Here is a 27,980-nt window from a genome sequence, read left to right as displayed (position 1 = left end):
AGGGGTGCATGTAATATTTTTGAATTATAATTTTGTCTGGGTATATATGCCCAGGAGTGGGATTGCTGGATCATATGGTCATTCTATTTTTAGTTTTCTGAGGAACCTCCACACTGTTTTCCATAGTGGCTGCACCAACTTACATTCCCACCAACAGTGCAGGAGGGTTCCCTTTTCTCCACACCCTCTCCAGCATTTGTTATTTGTAGACTTTTTAATGATGGCCATTCTGGCTGGTGTGAGGTGATACCTCATTATAGTTTTGATTGGCATTTCTCTAATAATTAGTGATGTAGAGCACTTTTTCATGTGCCTACTGGCCATAGATCTTCTTTGGAGAAATGACTATTAAGGTCTTCTGCCCATTTTTTGATTGGGTTGTTTGTTTTTTATTGTTGTTGTTGAGTTGTATGAGCTGTTTGTATATTTTGGAGATTAAACCGTTGTCAGTAACATGATTAGCAGCAGAATGAGTTTTGCTTTTTCCCTGCCATAGTGCCTCCTTGCTATTCCTTGAACATATCAAGCATACCCTTGCCTTGACTCTTCCCACTGTCTGGAAAGCTCTTCCCCAAGATTATACACTTGCCTCACTCCCTCATCTCCTCAGGTCTTTACTAATCAACAGCTTCTCAGTGAGGCCCTCTCTGACCTATTTAAAATTGGAACCATTCTCCTCATCTCTGGTATTCCTGATTTCCCTACTCTTTCTTTCTTTTTTTTTTTTGGCCAAAGCATTTATCACCTTTAAAAATAATAGCTAACTTATTTTAATGCATATCATTTATTTTATTTCTCCCATTCTGAAATGTAAGCACCACGAAAGTAGAAGATATTAGTTTGTTCACTGTTATTTCACAAGTGTCTAGAAGAGTGCCCTGACACATAGGAGACAATTAAGGAATATTTATTACATTAAGAAGGGAAAGAAGGAAGGAAATCAGTGATAAGATAGTGACTTTTATTTCTGTGTCTTTAGTAAATATGTGTGTACTATAGCAACCATGGCTCTTCAACCATCCAAAAGTTATCATCAAAATGTTTTGGAATAGATATCCTGAAAGCTCTAAGAAAGTATCTTTATTTGCTGACAGACTACTCTGGATCGTTTCCACTCCATGTAATCCTATGTAGCAGGCCTATCTTGATGGATCATTAAAACATCAATGAAAAGGAAGGACTGAAAACCTGTGACATACTGAGATTTTATCACGTGTAGTTACATTGTCTGGAACAATTGATGCTACTTCTGGAAAATCTGGACTGGACTTCCAGTGAAGTTCTTCAGCTAATACTTGAATGTATGGTTGATGATAGTAGTATTCCTTTGTACAGACTATGCTTTTCAAGCTATCTTATTACTCATGCTAATAATTATAGTATTTCCTATTTCCATCTGAAATTATAATTCTATGTATAGCTTTATTCCATTTCCAAAGTTCAGAGGGTCCCTCAGATTTTAGCACAAACGCAGTTAATGTGTTTTGTGTCCCAGATCCTTGCCAACATCATAGAAATTATGGACCCTCTTCCCAGAAAAATGTACACTCATATACATACACCAAAGGGCTTAGTGGGATCATGGAAGCCCATCAACAGACAGAGCCCATGATTTAGATCAGTTTCCTGATTGTACAAATGAGGAAATTTACAGAGGGGAAGTAAGCAGTCCAAGGTCACATAGCCAATTGTAATAGCCTGGGTACCAGCAGAGGTCTTCCATCTACTAAGGTCATTTCTCCAACCCCTCCCTCAAAATTTACCTTGCTTTTGGTTTTTCATAAATGAAATTTGGACAACCAGGTTTAACTGGGAAAATTCTTTACTTCAGAATATTAAGAAACCAGGGAAGCATGTACCGTCTGCATCACACCCTCATTTAAGGTGTACAATGTGAATTGCAAATAAGGCATGAAAATGTTTCATTTCTTACAAAATTGGGCTTGCTTTTTACCTTTCTAAAAATATTGCTCTTTGTTTTAATGTTTTTTAAAGCAGAAATCTAAATGATGTGACAAAATTAACCATTTGGAGATATTTCTCTTGTGGGTACTTTTCGGGTCTTACAAATTTCTAATATGAAAATGAAGCCATAAACCTAGAAATTACAGCATAGTTGTAGCAAAAAAAAATTGAACTGGGAGTTTAAATGGCTGATTTTCATCCCTGCTCTGTCACGAACAGGCTCAATGACCTTTTGAAGATCTCATAAGACTCTTTCTTGTATAATGAGGAATATACAAGAAAATTGTTAAATCCCAATTTAGCAAATAAAGTTCTGAGTTTCTGTAGTAATTCAAGGAAGATGCTACTAAACTTTCGTTTTGGCCACATCTACAGGATGCCCCAGATTCCCGAATTTAAACAAAATTGTTGAATTTGTTCGTTATGAAATTTGAAATAATTTAATCCTTCAAACTCTTATCAAAGTGATGCTGGTGAATGGCAATAAGTACTTCATTGTTGCTTTAACCACTTGTTTATGACCCCATTTTGACACTCATTATTCATTGAAGAAATAATGCTTGCTCACTGTGTGCCAGAAACTTTGCAAGATATTGAGGTTAAAATGATAAGAAAACCATACAGTTTTTCTCTTCATTGTGCTTATAGTCTAGTGACAGAAATCAGTAGTAATCATCTAATCACCACACAATAAGTGTGTAGTTATAAACTGTGATAAATGCAATGGAGTACATACATAATGCCAAGAATATCTAACTAGAGACTTGACCCAGCTACTGCAGGGTAAGGGGGAGGGGGAGGCAATACAAAGGCTTCCCTGGGGAAGTGATGTTTGAACTGAGATCCAAAAAAATGACTAGCAATGTTCAGAAGTGAGAGTTAGAGGAAAAGGATTCCAGGCTAAAGCATCAGCAAGAGGAAATCTAACGTGGTAGGAGGGGAGCATGGCCAATCAAAGAGGACAGCTGGGACCAGAGAAAATAAGGATGTAGCCGGGCCACGTCACAGTTGGCCATGATAAAGACATTGTTCTTTGTTCTAAAAATAAAGGAACCTATTAAAGCATTTTAAACACTTAATCTGGATGTCAGGTTATAAATTTGCCTGTGGAAATGATGTCTCTGCCTGTAGGGTGAGAAACAGATCAAAAAGAGGAAAGAGAGGAACCCAGGGACCAGTTAGCAGGCTATGATAGAAAGAGGAGATGATTGTGAATACCAAGGTGTTGGTGAGGGAAAAAGAAAGAAATGGATTAATTCAAGGGCTACACAGGAAGTATTATCAACGAGATTCAGTGATGCATTTCTCAGGGCTTGGTGGAAGAGGAATGTGATAAGCAGGGCTACTAGGTGTTAGCTTGTTGAAGTGGATTCGTGGCTGTGCCATTCTCTTGGTCATTGGTTTCTCCCTTTGAATATCAGGAACACTGCAAAAGGACTGGCTGCATTGGTGTTCAGCCCGTATGCCCTTTGAGGGCATTTGGCCCGTCATTCCCAGATTGATGAGGGGACAAATCTTTCCTTTCTCCCTCCCTCCCTTCCTTCCTTCCTTCCTTCCTTCCTTCCTTCTTTCCTTCTTTCCTTCCTTCCTTCCTTTCTCTTCTTCTTTCTTTCTTTCTTTCTTTCCTTTCTTTCCTTTCCTTCTTTCTCTCTCTTTTTCTTTCTTTCCTTCTTTCTTTCTTTTCTTTTCTTTCTTTCTTTCTTTCTTTCTTTCTTTCTTTCTTTCTTTCTTTCTTTCTTTCTTTCTTTCTTTCTCTTTCCCTTCCTTCCTTCCTCCCTCCCTTTCTCTTTTCTTTCTTTCCTGCCTTTTGTGTTTTCTTGTGTTTTTTTTAAACCAAGAGGTCTAGTACTCCTTCCTTTCTTTCCTTTCCTTTCCTTCTTTCTCTCTCTTTTTCTTTCTTTCCTTCTTTCTTTCTTTTCTTTCTTTCTTTCTTTCTTTCTTTCTTTCTTTCTTTCTTTCTTTCTTTCTTTCTTTCTTTCTTTCTCTTTCCTTTCCTTCCTTCCTCCCTCCCTTTCTCTTTTCTTTCTTTCCTGCCTTTTGTGTTTTCTTGTGTTTTTTTTAAACCAAGAGGTCTAGTACTCCTTTTTATTTTTCTCTTTCTATCTGCTAAATTCATCTCTTCGGGAATGATTGTTCTGGTGTACTCATCTCTTTTTGATGAGAGGTATGACCACAGACACCTAAGTGTTTTTGTGAATTTGAGCATATGAATGAAGCCAGTAATAATTTCTAATTATAAGATACTAGATTAAAGGACAAATAAGATGTCCCGAATTTTAAGAATTTTTTGTAATCAAGTATTATTAGCTTCTTTATTTAATACATCAGAATAGTACATCTACTGATCTCTGTGTTTACCTACCTACACACAAGAGGTTACCAGCCGTACAATTCATTTCCTGAAGCTCATTCACCCGATTAGCACAATAGAAACAAGCTACAAATTGGCAGAGGTATTCACGTTTTAAGTTCAAACAAACAGTGATGTTATATAAATAAAATTTGTTTCCCACTTCTATTGAGAACAAATGATCTTCTTGTACCAAGAATATTATAAAAGAAAGGCACTTGAGTAAGAGTTATTATGTAGTGCGTCTGTGTTTACAATATACAGCGGTTCACTACGGTGTTTGCTCCATTCCAACCCCTCAGTAGTGCTCTGCATGTGTTTGCTGCTCAAATAAATCCTTACTGAATACGTGAGCATCTCTTCAATGCTATCTGGAATGCCCTAGAACAGTTGGATCCTTGGTGTCCCTGAGGTTTATATTTTTGTAATTTTCTGCACATGTAGAGAGTGAAAGCTCTGAATAAGCTATAAAGCCACTGCCTGACAAATAGTACAGCAGTCAACTTCATTATCACATCCCATTTAGGCACTGCCCTATCTACATGGAGATGAATAGGTTTTATAGAAGAAATAAGCTTGAAATATTTATGGCCTCAGATACTTGAAATATTCAGGTTTCATCTGTTTATTTTTTTCTTCAGAATCATAATAAAGTTCCTAATCAGTGCCATTTTGGAAAAATTAGATCATATTATAAACCATTTTTAATATCCCCAGCACAGTTACCCAGAAAATACTTATGTCAAATGTATAGAAGCATGCATAATCTGTAATCCTGCCTTAATTTGTAAGAGGATAGCTCACCAAATGTGTGCTAGGTGACTAAAACAGAGCAGAAATGAAAAATTTCAGATTTGACACTGTCATCTATAACATTTAAGTGTCCTTGTTTCCTTTGACTTACCAGAGCTATTGTGTTTAGCTTGATCCAAATTTACTTTTAAACACTTGAGTGTTACGGACCTTCTAACTAAATGATTAATCAGATGATAAATGTTGGCCTCAGCTAGCTCATTTGATGCTGATTTCACGGGTAAGGCAAAGGTCACAGGTAACCTTTCAGATTTCTTTGAAGAAGCATACGCATATCACAGACGTGGTCTTAATATCGTTTATAAGAAGGTAATACGAGATGTCAACATTAGTGAAGTATTTTAATTTACAGTAAACTTTTTCCTTTAATATTTATTAATGATTGATACACTGTATTTTCTCACATAATTAGAAGTTTGAGTCTTGCCTTGTGCTTGACCTTAGAACATAACCAACATGACTGTTAGTTGTATTTAAACCTAAACTAAAACTTCGGAGGCACAGTGCTCTGCCTGATTTGTGTTTGTGGTGGAAGCAGTGTATACGGCTAATATCACTGTAATCTTAGATGAAAGCATAATGTAAATAAAGAAAAAACTGATTGACCTAATTGATTTGTTTCAAAATGAATATGATCAGTAATAGTTTGCAATGTGGTATGTAAAAGTCAGTATTCTATACTCGTGTGAAAGACTACGAGTGTTACGTAAACTGTCTCCACTAAGAAACTCGTCCATTATGATGGGATTTCTGTGTATTTAATAGTATTTCACTGGGTTCAGGATGGATGAATCACGATTCTTAATGACCCTTAATCTTGTAAGGTTGTAAGTAGGAAAGCACCCTATAATTATATATAAGATTGTAAGGGACATAGGCCTACGGTTAAATTTTCATTAAAATTCAATAGCATTCAGTCATTTAATGGGTACTTTGTATGTGCTGATGCCCAGCTGGGCACCATGGGGAATACAAAGGCAAATAACACGTGGATGGCTCCTGCCTTCAGGAGATGTGCAACCCAGGCAGGCGACCGATGTATTTACCCCTGGGAAGGACGAGCATCTCTGGTCTTTGAGAGCATGTATTTGTAACAAGTGTATATCCATTATAGGGAAAAAAGTGCTTTCTGTTAGTCATGAGAGAGACTTTTCCTCTCAGTAAATATTGTCTTTAAATTTTGTTTTTGTCAGTAGACTGTGAAATTACCACACACAGAGATAAGAGCTACAATATTTTAGTTGTTTAGACGCAGCTAAAATATAAAACACTTCCACCTGAATCCTAGGACCAGTGTAAGCATTGTGTAATACAACAATAAACAATAAATTTTAAAATTGTCATAAAACAATAATGTGTAAGCATTACAACCCTGCAGTACATACGTGAGTACAGATCCAACTTCAGTCTTCAGAAAACCAATTGTGATGATAGTTTTGTTTGTTAGAGAAATATATTATAAGAAGGGTATGATAGAACTGCTCCAGGGCACACCAACAAGTAGCTTTAAATCACATTTGTGCGATTGGTTTATTCCTTCATAAATGCTTAACATGGATTGCAGTTTTGCTGAATGCGGTGTGAGAGCAATACCCATACTTTTATGAACTCATTGTCATTGCGCTTGCGGCTAACGTGTATTGCTACCATCCCTTCACATGCAAAGATGACATGATATTTTTGATAGTGTTTCATTAATCAGATACTACTATGTGTCAGATGATTTCAAATTTAGGTGTTTTTTTAAAAGCTCTATTAACATCTGAGCCATATTTCCACCTTGTAATTCAATGAAAAACAATATTAGTAACAATAATTTTAAGTGGCAGGAATAAAAGAAATAAGGTGTGTTTATTTATCATGATATACAGTAAGCTTATTCCACACTTCAATGATGATCAACTTGTGTATTCCTAAAAAGTAAGAATAATTTGATTTTTTTGTCCCTTGAAAGAAAGGCTTTTAGTTTTCTAATTTTCAGGGAGATGTTTGATGGTGGTCTTTGCTTTATCAAGAGACAATAGAAAAAGAGGTCCTAGGTTCTCAAAATATTCAAAATATACACAAATCTGGAACAAAATATGTTTACTTGAGTTTTAGAGGAACAGAAATAAGATAAATGAGATGTCGATTTGCATGCAAATACGTAATTATGGGAACTAGAGTTGGGCGATTCATCTTATCAATCTAATTCTTCTGTGAGGGGAAAATGAGTAGTTTGTCACCTCAAATATGAGGTAAGGCTTTTATAAAAAAACTTCATTAAAACTTTACCAAACATTTGTATATCTTACAATTTAAATATTCCTCTTTACCAGGTAATTCTGGTGTCACTAAACAGATGTATTAAGAAAAGTATTATTTAATTCTTACTAAAGCTATAGTGTACATTAATACAAAGAACACTGAGACAGAAATTATGTTTGTTGAGTGAATAAACAATCGAATGAACAAAAAAAATAGAAAGAATATATATTTTATCTTCCTGATTAGAGGTGGAAGCTGTCTTATTTTTCTTGTGTGTTCTTCACAGCACATAGTATGATGAACGTATTTGGAGCTCCAGTCATAAGAATGAATTCAGTTGCAGCTTTGGGGATTGGGAAGAATAATGTGAATTTATAATGTAAGAAAATCACATAGAATTTAACTGTCTATGCTTACAAGGGGGTGATGTAAGTCTGAGAAGCCATAGTAGCAAATCATCTCCAATTAACACGTATACACATTTTATCCTATTTGATTGTTGGGGATCCTCAAAAAAGCAGAAGATTGCCCTTTCGTTATACACTGTACTGTTTCTTGCCACACGGGTTTTCTGGTACATACAGCTTTGCCTTAAGGTCCCAGTTTTTACTTGGTGGATTGTGTATTCTCTACTATCTGTAGCAGAAATGGACGAGGCACATCCTTCCGACATATGTCCCTGAATTTGGGGCTTAATATAATTATCACGCAAAGCATATGATGTCATTAAAAATACTTCACCTTTAATTCCTGACACTGCAACATATGTAAAATAGGCACCTTTAAAAATAATAATCTCCACTAAATACTAATAACTGCTTATAGTGGCAATCCTTCTTCCATGGTATTTTTCCTGCAAAGGGAAGGGAACATTTGTGTTTGAGGCAGATCACAAGTGTTCTGACTAAAGCTGCCCTCAATCTGTTGTTTCATCTACGATGATAGCCAGCTGGCCTCTATCTTTGTACTGGGCTCCTGGTTTACCCACACCATTGGATTTGGTCAGCTATAGGAGAAGCATGGCTTAGCGCAGAGGGCATGTGCTTTAAGTCAGGGAACATGGAGTTGGTCTTGTCTCTTTGGATGACGCCATTTTACCCCTCTGAGCATGGATTTTCTCCTCTGTGAAATAACAGTGTTGGATTAAATGAGTTCACAGTGTTTTGAGTCTTTGTTTAATGGCTTGAATTTTAGGCCAGTTTGTTCAATTTCTCATTGCCAGACTTCTGGCAACTCATTTAACCTTTCTAAACCGAACCTACTCATCTGTAACTGGCCAGTCACTGCACAGAGTCGGAGTGTGGATGAAATGAGGTATGGCAGACAAAAGATAAACAGCCAGCTGCAATGCATTGGAGTTATAACATTTCGCTAAGAGGAGCCTACGTTTTCTCTTAGTTGTGTTAGATATATGATTATAGAAGGTGTCTTCTATATTTGTTTATATTTTGATGATACTTAACAAGGAAATTGTAAACACAAAAGGAAAAACCATTCACTGAACAGTCTATTAAATAACATAAAGTCATACTACTATTATTTTGTGTTCGATTTCCCCAGTATGGTCCCACTGATTATTACATACGTGTTATAATTAGAAAGAAACAATTTTGGGAAACACTGGAGGAAACAAAGTTAAAAATCTCTTTTAAACTAAAGAAAATCTAGAGCCCTAATATGTTGTGTTAGGCATATAGTTGCTGTCTTTCCTATTGCTTTTTTGACGCAAAACCCTTGGAGAGTAGTTCTCGGTATTCTGTGGAACACAGGTTTGAGATGCCCCAGGCTAACTGAAGCTGTCCCCACTCACTCTTCTCCTCCTCTTCTTAATATGCCTTGTTTCTTGGTTCTGGATTAGAGGTATTTAGAGAGATTACCAGGACTCAGCACCCCATATCCAAATCCTCTTCTTTTATACCCATTTTCTATAAGATCCCTTGGGACAAGGCCAAAGAGAGGACTCTGTTCATATGAAGCTTTTGTACCAAATCCTGACAAAGCTCCCAGATGGGGGCAGGTCTAAGTAGTTTGCAGCTGTGAAAATTGGCTGAGGCATGTTCTTGGCCCTTTTCCCTTTTACTCAAAGGCAAGGAAGTCCTTCAAAGGCAAGAGGCCAGAGAGGTTCTCCTCAAGCTAATTTTCTAGAGTGGGAGCAGTTCCAGAGGAGGAACGACCCCCATACTCATCTGACTTTGGCACCTTCATGATAAGCGCTAAGGCCTAGTTTAATGTTTAAGGACTTGTACTTAATCTTATTTTAGTTATTTTTAGTATAAAACAGACTCATTGTATAAATATTCAATCAAATTCAAGATTTATTTGTTGCCAGAGCTTAACATGAGCTCAGAGTTCCCTCTCCCCAAGTTCACTTAAAATGGGATGGTAGGTCTGCAAAGGGCGAAAGGACGAGGGATGGGGCGGGAATATCCTTGCTCTTGATGGGTTCTGGTTTTCATTCCACACAGCCACTGATGTCCTGGGTGACTGTCTGATGTGGCCTCAGTGTGCCTGGCTGGTCCCCTGCTCACCTCGGGCGTCTGGGACAGCCATGTCATTGTCTCCACATTTTGGCTGGCCAGAGCCTGCCAACACTTCTTTCCAAGGCCTGATCTGGACCCATGGGAAACCTAGGAATCCTTCCCACACCAGCCTTAACTCTTAGAAGTCAGGGTAGGCAGGGGTGATGGAGATTGAGTCTGAACTCGCCAATGTTGTATGTCAGCCACCAGGTCTCTGTAGTTGTTGCCTCACACTCTGCCGGCACTGGGAGAGCTCAGCAGGCCCTGTTCCTCAGGCAGCATCCCGCCAGGGAACAAGGCACCAGCCTCCTTGCTCACAGACATCCCCAACCTCACAAGGAGGGTCCACGGGAAAAGACAAACTCTAATGCTCCACTTCACATCTGTTCCCCTGAAGATCTCTTTTTTCTTTTTATACTTTACTGATGGAATAAGACGAAAGGGTCTGGTATTTGAACTTTAATGATTTAGTTTCACTGTCTCAGCTATGAGTCCCTGCACCTTCTACTTGGATGTGGGATAGGGAGGGGACCAGCTGTTAGCTGGGGTTCAGTTGGTGGGACATTTTCAGCAACTTGATGTTGGAAATGTCCTTCCCACAATACGGTTGGCGAAAAATTGATACAAATCATTCTTGAGGACATGTTGGAAATCTCTATTAAAAACATTGAAATTATGCATATTCTTTAAATCAACAATTTCATTTCAAAGAATTTAAATGATCATAAACTTCAATATAAGGATGCTCACCTCATCATTGATTATAATATTAAATTTTAAAAAAATACTAGAGGGCTTCCCTGGTGGCGCAGTGGTTGGGAGTCCGCCTGCCGATGCAGGGAACACGGGTTCATGCCCCGGTCCGGGAAGATCTCACATGCCGCAGAGCGGCTGGGCCCGTGAGCCGTGGCCGCTGAGCCTGCGCGTCCGGAGCCTGTGCTCCGCAACGGGAGAGGCCACAGCAGTGAGAGGCCCGCGTACTGCAAAAAAAAAAAAAAAAAAAAAAAAAATGCTAGAAGTTTGACAATAGGGACTTAGTTAAATACATTATGGTTGATCTATACAGTGGTTACTCTGAGCCGTCATCAAAATGTTGGTGTAAAAGAATAATTGATGGAGAGGAAGAAAGCTCTTGCTGCATTAAGTGGAAAGAACATATAATAAAACAATATGAACAGTTTGTGTAGTATAACCTGTTTTTATCAAAAACAACCGTGTGTGTTATACGTGTGTACAAAGATCTGAGGTGAATGCACCCGGCGCTCAGTTTTTCTCAGTGAAGCACTCTTTGCATTTCCAGCTGGGTAATTCTTTGCTTTGGGAACTCTCTCATTCACTGTGGGATGTTTCCCAGCCCTGGGCCTTGCTTGTTAAATACCAGTAGTGCTCCCCAGGCATCGTACCAACCACACAAAGCCCTCCTTGAGGAAACACTGCAACTGAGTGACTATTTCTGGGTCCCGGATTATAGTCATTTATTGTTTCCCTTTGGTTACTTACACTTTCTTCAATTTCCTTTAATAAGTATGTATTGAATTCATAACAAAACATAATAAATGGTATTTGTAATATTCCACCCTAAGCATTCTTCTGCTTTAACCATAACGAGACCTTCAAGAGACTAATTTCTTTCCCTAGTTCCTGCTTACATTTGTTCTACTGATTTAAAAAAATCATCTTAGCTTCATAGATATTGAAAATACAGTGGTAGTATGTGCTGTCCATCCTTCACCGGTCTATTTATTCATCCATTCATCTGATTCATATTTATTAGAATTATGCTACGTGCAAACTCCTGTGTCAGCCATCATCAGAAATGTAGAGATGTATAAGACCAATTTCTTATGCTCTAGGCATTGACATCTAGCTGTTAATCATGATGAGTATATGTAGGAGTCTATTAATGTATTAATATTGTGGACCCTGCTTGAAGATTTCTTCCCCAACCTCCTTCTCTTCCCTTCAAGTTTGAAGGAAGGCTGTCTCTGAGAGAGGTATCATAGCACTCACAGTCTCTTATTATTTCTCAAAATATCTGGTTTAATACACTGCTTCCATTTATTCCTCTTGATCACAATTATCAAACCAAATTAACATACTATCTCAGCAATTCTATTTTGCTATCTAATAATATTGCTTTCCACATCCAAATTTCAAGATAAATTTTAACTAAGGTTTTCGAGGAGTAATGGGGTGTTCTGTCCAAGTGAATTGAATCATTTCTTTGTTCTCTCGTTTTTGGCAAGTATATCTGATCATTTAGGGCCTTACTCACAATCTGACTTTGCCAAATATTATAACAAAATCTGATTATAAATATTTTGGGCTCTGAGAAAGCTGTTATCCTCTTATATTCATGTATCCTAAAAACTTGGCCTTTCTCATCTCAATATGGTTTAGCCACAGCACGCCCAAATCCCCAAGTTTACAAAGAACCTTTCAGTGTTTTCGTTAACCTGTCTCATAATATCTAGGAAGTTGTAAAAGTGTCACTTTTTTGATAGACTTTTTACTATAGTAGGTTTATTCCTATTGGAATTAGATAACTCCATCCACAGTGTTACATAGGAACAAAGGCCTTGTCCCTGGACCGGGAGGCCCTTACATTCTTTAGACTCTGTAACCTCAGGTATCATCTCGTTAATAGGTACTGCCTTTGGTTAATAGTAGCTAGCAGATCTGATCATTCCAAATGCCTAGGCTCACATTTTGATATAAATTTATATTTTTAGACCTAAGGTTTATTGAAGTGTAACAAGGATTGAACCATTAATGTATGTATTTGGAAGTAGAATTCAGTTGCAAATAGAAATTAGTTTTTCACACTTAAAAAATATAGGCAGAGGACTTCCCTGGTGGCACAGTGGTTGAGAGTCCACCTGCCGATACAGGGGACACGGGTTCGTGCCCCGGTCTGGGAAGATCCCACATGCCGCGGAGCGGCTGGGCCCGTGAGCCATGGCCGCTGAGCCTGCGCGTCCGGAGCCTGTGCTCAGCAACGGGAGAGGCCACAACAGTGAGAGGCCCGCGTACCGCCAAAAAAAAAAAATATATAGGCAACTATAAGAAAACAAATTAAGGCTTTAAGGGGGTAAAAAAATTCCACAAAGTGCCTATTTTTTAGGTGATAAATACCCTGGAACTGTTTGAGAAAAAAAGTATATTTCTTATATCTAACAAATATTTGTGTTTTCATTCTTTATAGAAAGATTGAAATTTCTTTCCTCCTTTACACCTTCCTTTTCCTTATTTGAAACTAATTGATTCCTTTATAAAAAGAAACTGCAAAGACTTGTGGGGTGGGAGGTGCTCATGTTACGACGGGTGGTTCAGAGAGTGTGTGTGTGTGTGTGTGTGTGTGTGTGTGAGAGAGAGAGAATGTGGGTGTGGATTGTATGTGTGTAAAATGCGATTTATGGTAGCGTTTTCTTTAGAAATCTTCCTGATCTTCTCAGAATTCAACCATTTTATAAATGCATCTCCATAAATCTCTATCTTTGGAATACATGAAATGGCTTTTGGCAGTACTTCCTTTAATGTAGTATACTGGAAATTTGCAAGTTACTAGCCAGGTTAGCCAGTGGCTGTCCGTCACCCATAGAATGAAGCCCTAAGGTCTAATCCTGTTATTCAAGGCCCTTCTTTATCCAGCCTTCCTTTCTTTTCAACCATATGTTTCACAATTACTCAAGAAAACTCTTCAGGCAAGGCAGACAAGTGTCTTCAAAATACCTTCCAGTTACTTAACAGAATATGTAACTTTTAATTCTGCCTTACCTTTGAGAGGGCTTTATGCCTCCTGTCTGAATTTTATCCAGGCTAAAAAGCCCAGATCAAGCCTTCAGAAATCCAGAAACTTTCCCTAACTACTGGAATGCACAGTACTTTTACCTCACTTAGTCCTCTTAGCGTTTGCAGATACAGCATACATATTTGGTTGATCGGGCCAAAACCTTGATTCTTTTCCTTTCACATCCTTCATCCAGGTCTTTAGCTAATCAGTTTACCTGTATTTCAAAATATATGCCTGATCTCCCCGTGTCTCCCTTTTCCACTGCCACCACCCTTGCTCAGGCCCTCATCATTTCTCACCTACATTCCTTCCCTCGCCTCTTAACTGATCTCCCTAATTCCACTCACACAACCTAGATAGTCTGTTCTTCACCACAGTAATTCTTTTGAAACAAACCAAATCATCCCTCCCCTGTTCTTAATCACCCAGTGGCCCCCCATCACACATAGAATGAATCCACATCCTTCCTGTGGGTACAGGCCGTATGTTGTCTGGTTTTCATTAAGTTTCATTTCCTGTCCCTTTACCCCTTATACACTGCCCTCCAGCTACACTGGGCTTCTTGCTGTTTTCCAGACCTGCCAAGCACATTTCCAATACTCACGAAGTATACGTAAAATGAGTTTTATTCATTTAAATGTGGACTATTTCCTTCTTCTAAAAGCAAAGACAAATGCTACAGTTGCCTTTAAAAAAAAAAACTACCCAGAATTTCTGATCCTAATTTTAAAAAGACAAACTGTAAGAATGTGTGAAATGAGAGGGTGTGGAGAAAAAGGAACCCTCTTGCATTGTTGGTGGGAATGTAAACTGATACAGCCACTATGGAGAACAGTATGGAAGTTCCTTAAAAAACTAAAAATAGAGCTACCGTATGACCCAGCAATCCCACTACTGGGCATATACCCTGAGAAAACCATAATTCAAAAAGAGTCATGTACCACAATGTTCATTGTAGCTATTTACAATAGCCAGGACATGGAAGCAACCTAAGTGTCCATTGACAGATGAATGGATGAAGAAGAAGTGGCACGTATATACAATGGAATATTACTCAGCCATAAAAAGAAACGAAACTGAGTTATTTGTAGTGAGGTGGATGGACCTAGAGTCTGTCATACAGAGTGAAGTAAGTCAGAAAGAGAAAAACAAATACCATGTGCTAACACATATATAAGGGATCTAAAAAACAAAAAAAAGGTCATGAAGAACCTAGGGGCAAGATGGGAATAAAGACGCAGACCTACTAGAGAATGGACTTGAGGACACGGGGAGGGGGAAGGATAAGCTGGGACAAAGTGAGAGAGTGGCATGGACATATATACACTACGAAACGTAAAATAGATAGCTAGTGGGAAGCAACCGCATAGCACAGGGAGATCAGCTCAGTGCTTTGTGACCACCTAGAGGGGTGGGATAGGGAGGGTAGGAGGGAGGGAGACACAAGAGGGAGGAGATATGGGGATACATGTATATGTATAACTGATTCACTTTGTTATAAAGCAGAAACTAACACACCATTGTAAAGCAATTATACTCCAGTAAAGATGTTAAAAAAAAAAAAAGAGTGTGTGAAATGGCAGATATTCTCTCCTTCAGATTTCCATGTAATTTGGGTGCATATTATTAATTTGGTATATTATAGAATATGAGCCTCTTCTAATGAAATGACTTGTATCCTTCATACTTATCACAAAAGTTTTGGCTTTTCCATACTTTTATAACCACTCTAGTTGATGGTACATGGAGACATGAAATTAACTTTCTCAAGAACAAAGCAACCGTTTCACTTAAAAGGTAAATCCTGGAGATTTCAAAACTGCTTATCACTATACATTATTCATTTTGCAATAAATATTTTCTTAGTAAACCACATAAATTAGAACGACTGTTGAACAGATGGGCAGAACCACAGGCATCCAATATTAAGCAGTTGGTGAGCATAAGATGCCAGAAAGAAGATTTAGACCAACAGGCAGGAAGTTTCCCATTGCTCTTGAAAAGGGATGATCCTTTGCTTCTGACTTTTTGCTATATGAAAGTAATGCCTTCCAAAACAACTTTCCATGTTTTATATCCAAACACACATTCAGGGCTTTCACATGGTAATTGATATATAAATAATAAAATGAAATGTTTAGGCGGATTGAAAAAGGAACTTCCCCCCTGCTTTTGCCTTTTATGCGAGGATGACAGCTCTGAAATGTCTTTCCTCTGTATGGAAATCTAACAGTGTTCAGTCGCAAGACAGTGAGAGGGAGGGAAAGGCTGCACACTGAGGAACAGGGTGTCATTTGTCGCTGCCTGGATTCATCAGCCGTGTGGAACTCTGAGCGGTCGTGGCTGACAACAGACTCCTTTACTTATTTCTTCTGGAATACTTCAGCAATACAGATTTCACTAAGAGCAGAGAAAAACATTAAGAACTAGATAGCTAAACTTAAAAGCTTTTACACAGCCAAGGAAACCATAAACAAGTTGAAAAGACAACCCTCAGAACGGGAGAAAATATTTGCAAATGAAGCAACTGACAAAGGATTAATCTCCAAAATTTATAAGCAGCTCATGCAGCTCAATAACCAAAAAACAAACCACCCAATCCAAAAATGGGCAGAAGACCTAAATAGACATTTCTCCAAAGAAGATATACAGATTGCCAACAAACACATGAAAGAATGCTCAACATCATTAATCATGAGAGAAGTGCAAATCTAAACTACAATGTGATATCACCTCACACCAGTCAGAATGGCCATCATCACAAAATCTAGAAACAATAAATGCTGGAGAGGGTGTGGAGGGAAGGGAACCCTCATACACTGTTGGTGGGAATGTAAATTGATACAGCCACTATGGAGAACAGTATGAAGGTTCCTTAAAAAACTAAAAATAGAACTACCATACGACCCAGCAGTCCCACTACTGGACATATACTCTGAGAAAACCATAATTCAAAAAGAGTCATGTACCACAGTGTTCATTGCAACTCTATTTGCAATAGGCAGGACATGGAAGCAACCTAAGTGTCCATTGACAGGTGAATGGATAAAGATGTGGTACATATATATAATGGAATATTACTCAGCCATAAAAGGGAATGAAATCGAGTTATTTGTAATGAGGTGGGTAGACCTAGAGTCTGTCATACAGAGTGAAGTAAGTCAGAAAGAGAAAAACAGATACCATGTGCTAACACATATATATGGAATCTAAAGAAAAAAAAAGGTCATGAAGAACTAGGGGCAAGACGGGAATAAAGACGCAGACCTACTAGAGAATGGAATTGAGGACACGTGGAGGGGGAAGGGTAAGCTGTGAGAAAGTGAGAGAGAGTCATGGACATATAACATATATACACTGCCAAATGTAAAATAGATAGCTAGTGGGAAGCAGCTGCATAGCACAGGGGGATCAGCTCAGTGCTTTGTGACCACCTAGAGGGGTGGGATAGGGAGGGTGGGAGGGAGGGAGTTGCAAGAGGGAAGAGATATGGGGATATATGTATATGTATAACTGATTCACTTTGTTATAAAGCTAACACACCATTGTAAAACAATTATACTCCAATAAAAACGTTAAAAAAGAAAAAAGAACTGGATAGCTTTTGTGATGTGGAGTAGTCATCTCTGAATTTTGATCGAGATTCAAGAGAAAGGCTTTGTAACTTATTTTCTCTAGGTTATACTGGTTTATCCAGAATATTCTAATTTTAAGGTGTATCTTTGGGTGTGATAGATTTTCTTTACAGTAAATAAGATTCATTGAAAGCCACAGATAAATTCTGCCTCTTGTAAATGTCTGATCTGACTGAAACCATTTTAGTTTAACAATTCCTCCTTTGTAGGAGGGAATCAATAGATATCCTACCTATAGGAAAATTATGTGTAAGGGCCACTAGCTTCACAGCCAAAGCAAAATTGGCATATATTTGCTCTTTCTTAATCCAAAATATATGTCTCAGACTTAGATGCCAGGGAAAATTGTGTGAGCAAGATGACTTGAGGACCACAGCCCCTCTCACTTCCTGTGCTCAGACCCCTTCTAATTGATGGAGTCAAATTTGAGGAGCCGGAGAGCAGACCATTGTGCCCCTGTCCGTACAGCCTCACAAAGGTAGAGGTCATGGCAACCACAGTGATGGCGATCATCTGTACATTTTTTATGCCCAGATAAATTGGGATATTTGTTTGGAACTCATACTTTCTTCCACATCAAAAATTTTGGGGAATCGGTGATGTGAATCAGTGTGCCAAGTTTTGTTTGATTTATTCATTGTATTTTTTGTGGAATTATTTCAGTCCAAGATGTTCATTTAGTTGATCTCTACCCAAACTTTGAACCCAAATCAGCCAAACACATAGAAAGAGATGGTTTTTGCTGCCCTCATGGTTAATTCCTTTTTTTAATAATGAATTTTTAAAATTTAGTAAAATGTGCTTTTGAAAATGTTTATTCATGTACTGATTTTCATGACTTCTTCCCTTTTACTTTAATTATATGTCTATATTATTTGTTGTTCAAATTGATTTACAGCTTGCTTTTTTTTATTGGGATATAGTTGCTTTACAATGGTGTGTTAGTTTCTGCTGTACAGCGAAGTGAATCAGCCATATGTGTACGTATATCCCCTCCCTCTTGAACCTCCCTCCTGCAACTTGCTTTTAATGTTAGTACCTCTGAGCTTCTCTCTCAATTCTAAGTATTTCTTTCTTAATGTGTTTCCTATGTGTTCCTTTTCAGATTATCAATAGAAGGTTTATTAGTTATTTTTTAGAGTTGTATTTGTTACTTTAGGGAATCTGTTTTAAAATATTTAAAATGCAGTCCCCAGTTAATATAACATTGGAGTTTTTCCTGTTAGAGATACGTTGTTTTCTCTACATCTCACTGGGAGAAAAGTTGGCATGATACTGTTATAGTGTACTTGGCTGATATTAACTTTTCTAAGGTGCATTGTTTCTGAGAATACCATTGTTTGGTTTTATCCAGGCACACTTCTCACTAGTTGGTACAGTCAGTTCTTTTTTTCAGAACCAGTTATTGTCTAGATATTAAAACCTGCCATTTTTTATCTGCTCATTTCAGATCCTTCATGTGATCTATGTTAAACACAATTTGCGTTCTCAGTTTTCATTCTTTTTAAACACTGTATTTTCAATGAAGGTTGAAGGTGATTCCCTAGATAGCAACCAGTAATGACTGTAACAGCAAAACTCTTTAAAAAACAACCTTATAGGCAAATATAGAACTTAAAGAGCCCATGCAAATTATATGAGGTCCTATTTATATTACTACCTCTTTTCACATCTAATAGTCAACTAATATTTAATGAATTTCTGTGCAGTGCCATATGCTATGGTAACTTTTAGGATATAAGAATGAACAAGAGATGTTCTTATATCTTAGGAAAAAAGAACATCCATCTCTGTGTAACAGTTATTCTGACAAATCTCAGTAACGCTAAAGGAATAGTTTTCCCAGATCTATTTTAGACTCTAGACACTGAGCTCCATGTCGTTTTCTCCTTATCAGGCTGGAATCATTCCAGGCCTCCTAGCTTCTGGGCAACCATGAAAATGAGACAGAGAGGATACTAAATCTGCAACAAATTTATCTTGATATTCTGTTCACTCTTGATCGGTAATGAAGGTCGCAAATAGAATGAGGTGGTTGTTATGTGTATTTTTCTTTATTTTCCTTTTCTTTTTTTGGTTGATAGGAGAAAAACGTAAAACAGCAATATGAACACAGGGCCAGTCTCTAAAACTAATTCTTGAGTAAATAGGAATCTTGCCCTTAAGGATCGCCACGTGAAGAGCTCCCACATTCTCCTACTGTCGACAGAGTAATCTATTGTATGTGGTACAGTTTGAGTTCTAGAAATGGCCACTGCAGTTCAGGATATACGATGTAGCCTTCTCCACTTCTCCATGAAGAGTGGAATTACGCTACAGTCATTAGCTGTGTAACCATGAACAAAGTGCTTTGTTATTCAGTCACATCATTTGCATGAAATGAGAATAATAAAATTCACGTCTCAAAGATGTGGTGACCGCCTGGGGTAAATGTGGGCCCAGAACCTGGCACAAGAGTTTCATATTTATAGTTCTCTACCGTTCTTCCTTAGTGCTCCAGAGGACATGTGTAGTACCACAACTACAGCAGTGATCATACCGTGTGGTACTTAGTTGTGAACTTCCCTGCCACACGGTGAACTCTTTAAAGACCATCACTGATATGACCTTATCTTATACGTGGTGCTTTGTGATTCTCCAGTTGTTCGCCTAGTGTCAGACATACAGCATAGTTATTAAGTGCTGGTTGTTCTTGTTACAAGAGCTTCACAGTAAGATGGGTAGAAAAAAAGAATGTATTTTCCATTTTACAGATTCAGTTTTGAGTCTTGAAGAAATCAAGTGAACCAAGGTTACATGATTAGTGAGTGGCTCAGATGGAACAAACTGAAACTCGGTGATGCAAAGCTCAGTGCTTGCCCCACTACATCATAGAGATCGTTGCATGTCCCAGGAGAGTTTCACATCTTGTATCACATGATTCTCATCTGTGTATTCGTATGTACCAGAAAAAGTGTCCTGCTACTCAAACTTGCTAACAGTTAGCAGCCATTAGTGCTTAAATCTTCACCAAATGAAACATTGATATCAATGCAAGAATGCACGGGGAAAGGTTTATATCCTATGTACATCGTTAAGTCAGCATTTTTCAACCACTCCTTAGCTAAACCGTTTAACTGTTAGAAAATTCTTTATATTTAGCATACAGCCTTTTTATAATTTCAATACATTTCCTCATCACCATCATAGAAAAGCAGAACCTTTGGTACCCTGATCTTTCCTTGGCCATTTGCCTAGCCACAAAATAGCTATCAAACTGTAAAGCCCACTACACACCTATTAGAATGACTAAAATCCAAAACATTGACAGTGCCTAGTACTGGGAAGGACGTACAGCAACAAGAACTACCAGTTGTTGCTGGTGGGGATGCAGAGTGGTGCAGTCACTTTGGAAGACCGATGGGCTGTTTCTTACAAAACTAAACATACTCTTCTCGTGATCCAGCAGTCTTATCCTTGACATTTACCCAATGGAGCTGAAAATACATTCCCACAAAATCCTGCACATAGATGTTTCTAGAAGTCTTACAGATAAGTCCCAAAACTTGGGGAAAACTAAGACATCCTTCAGTAGGTAAATGGATAAACTTTGATACATTCAGACAATGAAAGATTATGCGGTGAGAAAAAGAAATGAGCTATCAAGCCACAAAACACATGGACGAACCTTAAATGCATATTTCTAAGTGAAATAGGCCAGTTTGAAAAGCCTACATACTATGTAATTCCAACCATATGACATTCTGGAAAAGAAAAAAGTATAGAACAGTAAAAAGACCAGTGGTTGCCAGAGGTTGGGGTAAGGACAGAGGCATGAGTGAATAGGTAGAGAACAGAGGATGTTCAGGGTAGTGAAACTATTTTTAATGATACTGTACTGATGGATACATGGCATTATATATTTATTAGAACTCACAGAACTATACAAGACAAAGAGTAAACCCTAAGGTAAACTCTGGACTTTAGTCATAATAATGTATCACCACAGAATAAGAGTAGGGTGGAGAGAGTTTCTGAAGGGTAAAAGGAAGAAACCAGTATATCCACAAAAGAAACCAATAAAAATGGAAGACATGGGAAGAAATAACACTGAAAATATAGAAGTCTCAAAACTATGTTTGGTAACGTTTTATGGAATTTATTAAAATTCAACCTGGAGTGTATAATATTTGGCAGGCCAGGTTTGTCTTTAGAAAAATCCTTGTGAGATTTATACAAGAATTTATTAATAATGAACACACACAATACTCAGATTACAGGCAGTCATGTTATACAAAACATGGACAAGAATATAATAGAACAAAGGATTTCATGACTACACAGGCAATCCTCGTTTGCTTTCATTTATGTACTGTTAAAGGCTATCGTGTACGTAGTAATATAGCCACATAAGATAGTAAACTTGACATTTATGCAACTGTATGTTTGCACACACCAATATGCATGGCCTTTCTACCTAGCTGATATTTGATTCATTTTTTTCTTCTCTAGTTTATTCCCTAGAACATTCTCTACAAAAACTGTTTCTCACATTTTTCACAATGTAGGCCTTTATTTTAATGTTATGTAGATTCCTGACTCACTGTCTTCTGAGTTTTGCTTTCTCTCTCAGCAATGTCGGATATTCTCATGACTATATTTTTGCCTGTTTCTAGCAGGATCTCTTTCCTAATATACACTCTCATGTCTTTTGTCCACTGAACATGTTTACTTAGATATCACACTATCACTTTGATTTCATCCACTCTAAAGTTGAACTTAATCTTTACTGCAAACAAGGAATCCCTCCACTGATTTATCACCATTGACACAAGTATTTTCCCTTTGACCCACAGTATAAACCTTTGGTGTATTCATAATACCCTCTTTCCCACATTTAGCCGTAAAATGATTCTGGGATCCTTATCTTTTCCATTATTCCTCCCATCTCTTCCATTGTGGTTTGGATAAGACTCTCATCAGCTTATGCCTACATCAGTGCACCAGGCTCTCAGCTCATCAACCTGTGGCTTTCCTTTTCCTCCCAGTAAAGTTTTCGCTGCCGTATGTTCCACCTCACACGTCATATCCCATTGAAACACACTTAACTGGCTCCTCATTCATTAGAAGCCAACGTGTATGGCATTAGACTGATATTTTAGTGTTTACATTTTTTGTTACAATGTTATATCTTTCTTCATTTGTTTATTCATATGCTTAAGAGCTGGCTAACCTTTGAACACCCACCAAGTTCAATATCTAGCTTATGAAGTCTCTAATGATGGCTCATCCACTGTCACCAGATAGATCAGGCTTTTCCTACTTCTGTGTGTGTGTGTATCTTCTATACCTAAAACCCCTTCTTAAATCTCACATGTTTAAGACACACGTTTGCCCAGGATCTCAAAAATCCCTGCCATAAATTCATACAGAACCTGCTGTCTACTACTTCTACTGAACTTCTCAGAGATGGCTGCATTGCATCAATTATCTTTTCAGTACAAAATCTTTTTTTCCACTTCCTTGTAATTACTTTAGTGGTGCACTGTGATTTTTTTCCTCTTGGTTTCCTTAGTAGCTAATACAATTTTTTTTTTTTTTGCATATGATAGGTACTTAATCAATGTTTCCTGTTGATTTCTACCCCTGCACTGTCCGATATGGTAGATGTTAAACTCGTGTTGCTGTGAAGCACTTGAAATGTAGTCAGCCTGAGTCGAGATGCAGGTGTAAAACACACACTTGATTTCAAAGACTCAGTATGAAAAAAAACCTGTAAAATTTCTCAAGAATTTTTGTGTAGATTACAGGTCAAAACTGTAATATTTTGAATGGTATGTTAAACAAAATACAAAATTCATCTGTTTCTTTTTACATTTTAAGGTGGCAATTAGAAAATTTTAAATTACATATATGACCCAACATGGTAATTATATTGGACAGGGCTGCCGTAGACAATAAGGCACATGAGTGATGGGTACTGCCAGTAATGTGATGATCAGATAAAATATTAATATTTCTTGATGGTACATTATTTTTAAACTTATTGCTTATGTGGATGTGTTTAACAACGGTCATGAGAGTGCAGGTTAGTTACAGGTTTCATCTTTGGACTAACTTGTAAGGCTACAGGAGAGGACCCAAGTTATCTGAATACTTAAGAAATTTTTTCACGAGCAGAATTCTGAGTGGCTTTATACATCTTCATATGCCTTTTAATTTGCGGTCTCAGTAAAGATTTTCCTTAAAATGAATACATAGTATTCAAATACATCCTTGTCTTCTGATTACCTTTTTCTGGCACTGAGACTTACAGGGACACTTCGGGTTGTGTGCTGCATGTTGCAGTTTGGTTGCATGTATTAAGTGCTCATTATGCTTCTAATAGTTCAGATCCCTGGGGTGTTTGAGTTTGTGTCTCAACTTTTGCTGTTTTTAACCTAAATGTTAACACTTTGATGAAACATTGTGGAATCTCTAAATGGCTCAATAAAAATAGGTCTTCTTCCGTAAGGAGTGATACGGTGCAGAGTGTTGGATCTAGAGCCAGGAAGCCTGTGCCGTCCTCTGGTGCAAAGTTACATACGTGCTGTACTTCTGGTTCTTCATCTGAAAAGTGACGATAACAATAAATCCCAGAGTGTTGCTGTGAGGATTCAATGAGATTAAGCACTTAGAATATAAATGGTGCTTAGTATGCTCTCAAAAAATGTTAGGTATTGCTATTGGTATCTCGATCCTTTAAAAATCTTAGCTTCTTCTCTATCAGTAAAGCTAAAGTTAATATTTCAGATAAAACTTGGAGGTAAACAATGGAAAGTTACCGAGTGTGTCTTGGTAAAACACTTGTATGAAGAATATTTAAATGACTCTTCCAACTCAATATGAAAAAGTATTTTTAATGGGCAAAATAAGACATATAATGCTCACCTTCATTGGTCAATAGAGAGATGTAAGATAAAGCCACAGTGAGATACCACTACATATCCACTGTAATACCTAGAATGAAAGAAACCATTATTACCAAGGTTGTCAAAGATGTGGAACAACTAGAATTTTAACATACTTCTGATGAGATTGTAAAACGCTGTAGTAACGTTAGAAAAGCAGTTAGCAGTTCCCTGTAAGGTTGAACACACAATTCATGACCAGAAGTTTCACCGCTGCATACTTAACTAAGATTAATGAAAAATATGTCTGTACAGAGACTTATACAGAAATGTTCATGGCAGCTTCACTCTTGCTAGTTCCAACTGGTAACAACCCAATTGTCAGTCAACAGTTTTGTTATATTCACACAGTAGAATACTACTTAGCAATAAAAATGGAATTAACTCCTGATGACCTCAGCAAGACGGATAAGCCCCCGAATTGTCTTGCTGAGTGAAAGAAGCCAAGTACAAATGAGTACATACTATAATCGCGGAAAACACACGTCTCATCTTCAGTGACAAAAAGTAGATCGGTGGCTGTTGGAGGTGGAGTGTCAGTGCAGGAAGCCCTGGGAAGTCATCCAGAAAGCACATGCGAAGACTGTGATAGAATTACAAGAGATCTGTTGGGGGCAATACCCGTGACGGGTGAAGGGAGAATGGGAGCAAAAGGAGGCTGGGAACGCCTTGAGACCACCATGTAGGTTTGTGACCTGTTTAAGAAGAGGCAGAAGGGAGAATTGGGTGGCAAGAGCCTCAGGCTGCGGTGCAGCTCCGGGGATGTCCTAGCTTCCAGTGGGGAGCTCTGGTACAAAGATAGCTCTTTGAGGAGTCATACACTGGGCAGAAATGTCCAGGTCCTAGTTTGATCACTGTTCTTAGTCATTGGCTGGAGCCTGGCCTTAGTTCTTTTTTTTTTTTTTTAACATCTTTATTGGAATATAATTGCTTTACAATGGTGTATTAGTTTCTACTTTATAACAAAGTGAATCAGTTATACATATACATATGTTTCCATATCTCTTCCCTCTTGTGTCTCCCTCCCTCCTACCCTCCCTATCCCACCCCTCTAGGTGGTCACAGAGCACCGAGCTGATCTCCCTGTGCTATGCGGCTGCTTCCCACTAGCTATGTACCTTACGTTTGGTAGTGTATGTATGTCCATGCCTCTCTCTCGCTTTGTCACAGCTCACCCTTCCCCCTCTTCGTGACCTCAAGTGCATTCTCTAGTAGGTCTGTGTCTTTATTCCTGTCTTACCCCTAGGTTCTTCATGACCATTTTTTTTTTCTTAAATTCCATATATATGTGTTAGCATACGGTATTTGTCTTTCTCTTTCTGACTTACCTCACTCTGTATGACAGACTCTAGGTCTATCCACCTCATTACAAATAGCTCAATTTCATTTCTTTTTATGGCTGAGTAATATTCCATTGTATATACGTGCCACATCTTCTTTATCCATGCATCCGATGATGGACACTTAGGTTGTTTCCATCTCCAGACTATTGTAAATAGAGCTGCAATGAACATTTTGGTACATGACTCTTTTTGAATTATGGTTTTCTCAGGGTGTATCTGGCCTTAGTTCTTATACTGCAGTGGATCTCATCGCTGCTGCAGTGGGAAACTGACAGCACTCCTTGCCCCGAATAAACTTTTGAATCGAAACCTGAGAGGTGTACCTTCATTACTACCAACTGGGCCACCGTGGAGGTAGGGGGAGGGAATTAACGAGCAAAAGGCATAAATGAAATTTTGGGGAGATAGTGAAAATATATGATTTCTTCAGTGTGCTGCTGATTATATGGGATTATTAATACATCAAAACTCTAGAAATGTACAATTAAAATGTGTGTACATTATTGTAGGCAAATTATCCCTCAATATAATTGACCTTTTAAAGTCACAGACTCTCTTTTATATATGAGAACAATCTAAAATCACCCTTCCTTCCAAAAATTAGTTGCCCTGTGATCAGCACAGCAGAAGTCAACTTGAAGAAGATGAATGAAACATATGACATTTAGCAAGGGAGAAGAAGATGGACCTTGTCCTAAATTAATAAACTTGAAAAGATCTACTAATAACATACATTTTGAAAGGGTTACAGTGTTTTCCCATTATAAAATAGTGGATCTACAAAAGGGTTAGATGATTTTTTTATTTTCCAGGGAAATAAAACCTTGAAGATCTATTGAAGAGTCTAGAGAAGTAAAATAGGATGGATCTCTGCTAGATGAGGTACTGAACTTTCAGAACATGTGGAATAGGGTTGTGTTGGTTATGCAGGGGTGATTTTCAATCACTGGGCCTGTGGTAAACTGACCTTCCTCCCCGTAACTTTCCCCTCTTCTCCTCCTGCAGTCGGTTGTTTCAGTCATCTTCAGCTCTTCCTCTCCCTCACTTCTCTCACCTTAGTCAGTCATAACGTTCTGTGATTTTACTTTCTAGATACCATATTTCTGGAATTCGTCTTAAGACCTCAGAATCTCTTAGGTGGACAATTGCAGTATTGTATTTCCAACTCGTCTCTTTTTTTCTTTTCTGCTGCTGTATCCAAATCCATGTCTCATAATTGTCAGAGTTGTTACCTGCTTAACCCCCGTTGGCATCTCTCCTTCAGATTCAGGATGCGTTCCTGGGCATCAACCTGGCTGTACAAGCCCCCCCTGTGTGCCAGTTCAGGCCTTCTCTCCCACCTCATCTCTTGCCTCTGATGCCCCACATTTTCCCCTCTGGTTGCTTGGTGTCCTTGGGCGTGCTCCGCATATCTTGTCATACATATTATGGCTTTTGACAAATTGTAACTTTGTTAAATAATTTATTTCCAAAATTTGACAAGGAACTTTCTGAAGGCAAGGGTTGCACCCCTCTCATTTTTCAAAAATCCACAGCATTTTACAAAGTCCTTAAGTAGAGAGGAGCTGCAAATGAGATAAATCAGTTGTTATTTAGTGAGTTACTTCTCTTTTGCTTTATTTTTAATAAAAAGTAAGAGTTATGACTTTTTATTTTGTAAAATAAATACTGCTGAGTTTGACATAAATTTTAGGAAACCTGGAGGTATTTCTTTCTAAATTTTTCTTTCAATAATCATCCTAAATATTTTTCCATTAGGTGAAAAGTAAGAGAAAAAAATTAAGAGCTTCAGTATCTTTCCATGAAGTGATATTTTGATGAATGAGGCTCATGAGTTACTTGAATCTCACCACTTTTAATAGGGGCAGATATCAAGCTAGATTTTTCTATCTTAATGTAAATCAGTTTCACTGAAGGCTTCCAAATTGGACTTTTTTGCCTGTGGTGAGGAGTTGTTTTCTCTTGTAATATTAAAGAAGAGAACTTTTTAAAATTTTAGTCTATCCCGCCAATATATATTAGAAGCAATTTTAAGTGTCAGTCCCCCATCCAAATTGAAAAAGACTTACCTGAACCTGTAACCAGTAGTGGCTATGTCCTGTGAAATGAAACAGCTGATTTTTTCCTCTATCTGATGATCAAGTAGCTCAGGGTCCTTCCCAACACCCTGACAATGGAAGTAGGAATACTATGTGCATTGCATGACTTGGTGATATTTCTAGGTGTAATACTATATTGCAGTGGTACTTGAAGCAGTTCCATGGGACCATGTATTATGGACTTTTAAAAAAAATTATTTTATTTATTTATTTTTGGCTGTGTTGGGTCTTCCTTGCTGCGCACGGGCATTCTCTAGTTGCAGCGAGCGGGGGCTACTCTTCATTGC

The 27,980-nt window shown here is 38.0% G+C and overlaps 1 protein-coding gene across 4 annotated transcripts in view; it reads left to right on the top strand.

Annotated features, from left to right (window-relative positions):
- The window catches only part of SNCA (synuclein alpha), a 129,556-nt gene that overhangs the window by 20,591 nt on the left and 80,985 nt on the right, over window positions 1–27,980 (top strand). Inside the window, exon 4 of one of the 4 annotated variants that reach the window (XM_065877456.1) lies at window positions 469–473. The exons of the other annotated variants lie outside the window; for them this stretch is intronic. Within the exon in view, the coding sequence (XP_065733528.1) occupies window positions 469–473 (5 nt within the window). The remainder of the gene's footprint in view (window positions 1–468; window positions 474–27,980) is intronic. 4 annotated transcript variants of the gene reach the window in all.

The sequence above is a fragment of the Phocoena phocoena genome, chromosome 5 (genome assembly GCF_963924675.1).
Source record: "Phocoena phocoena chromosome 5, mPhoPho1.1, whole genome shotgun sequence".
NCBI classification, from domain to species: domain Eukaryota; kingdom Metazoa; phylum Chordata; class Mammalia; order Artiodactyla; family Phocoenidae; genus Phocoena; species Phocoena phocoena.
The sequence above is the reverse complement of the archived record's forward strand: the minus strand, read 5'-3'. Positions and strand labels throughout refer to the sequence as shown.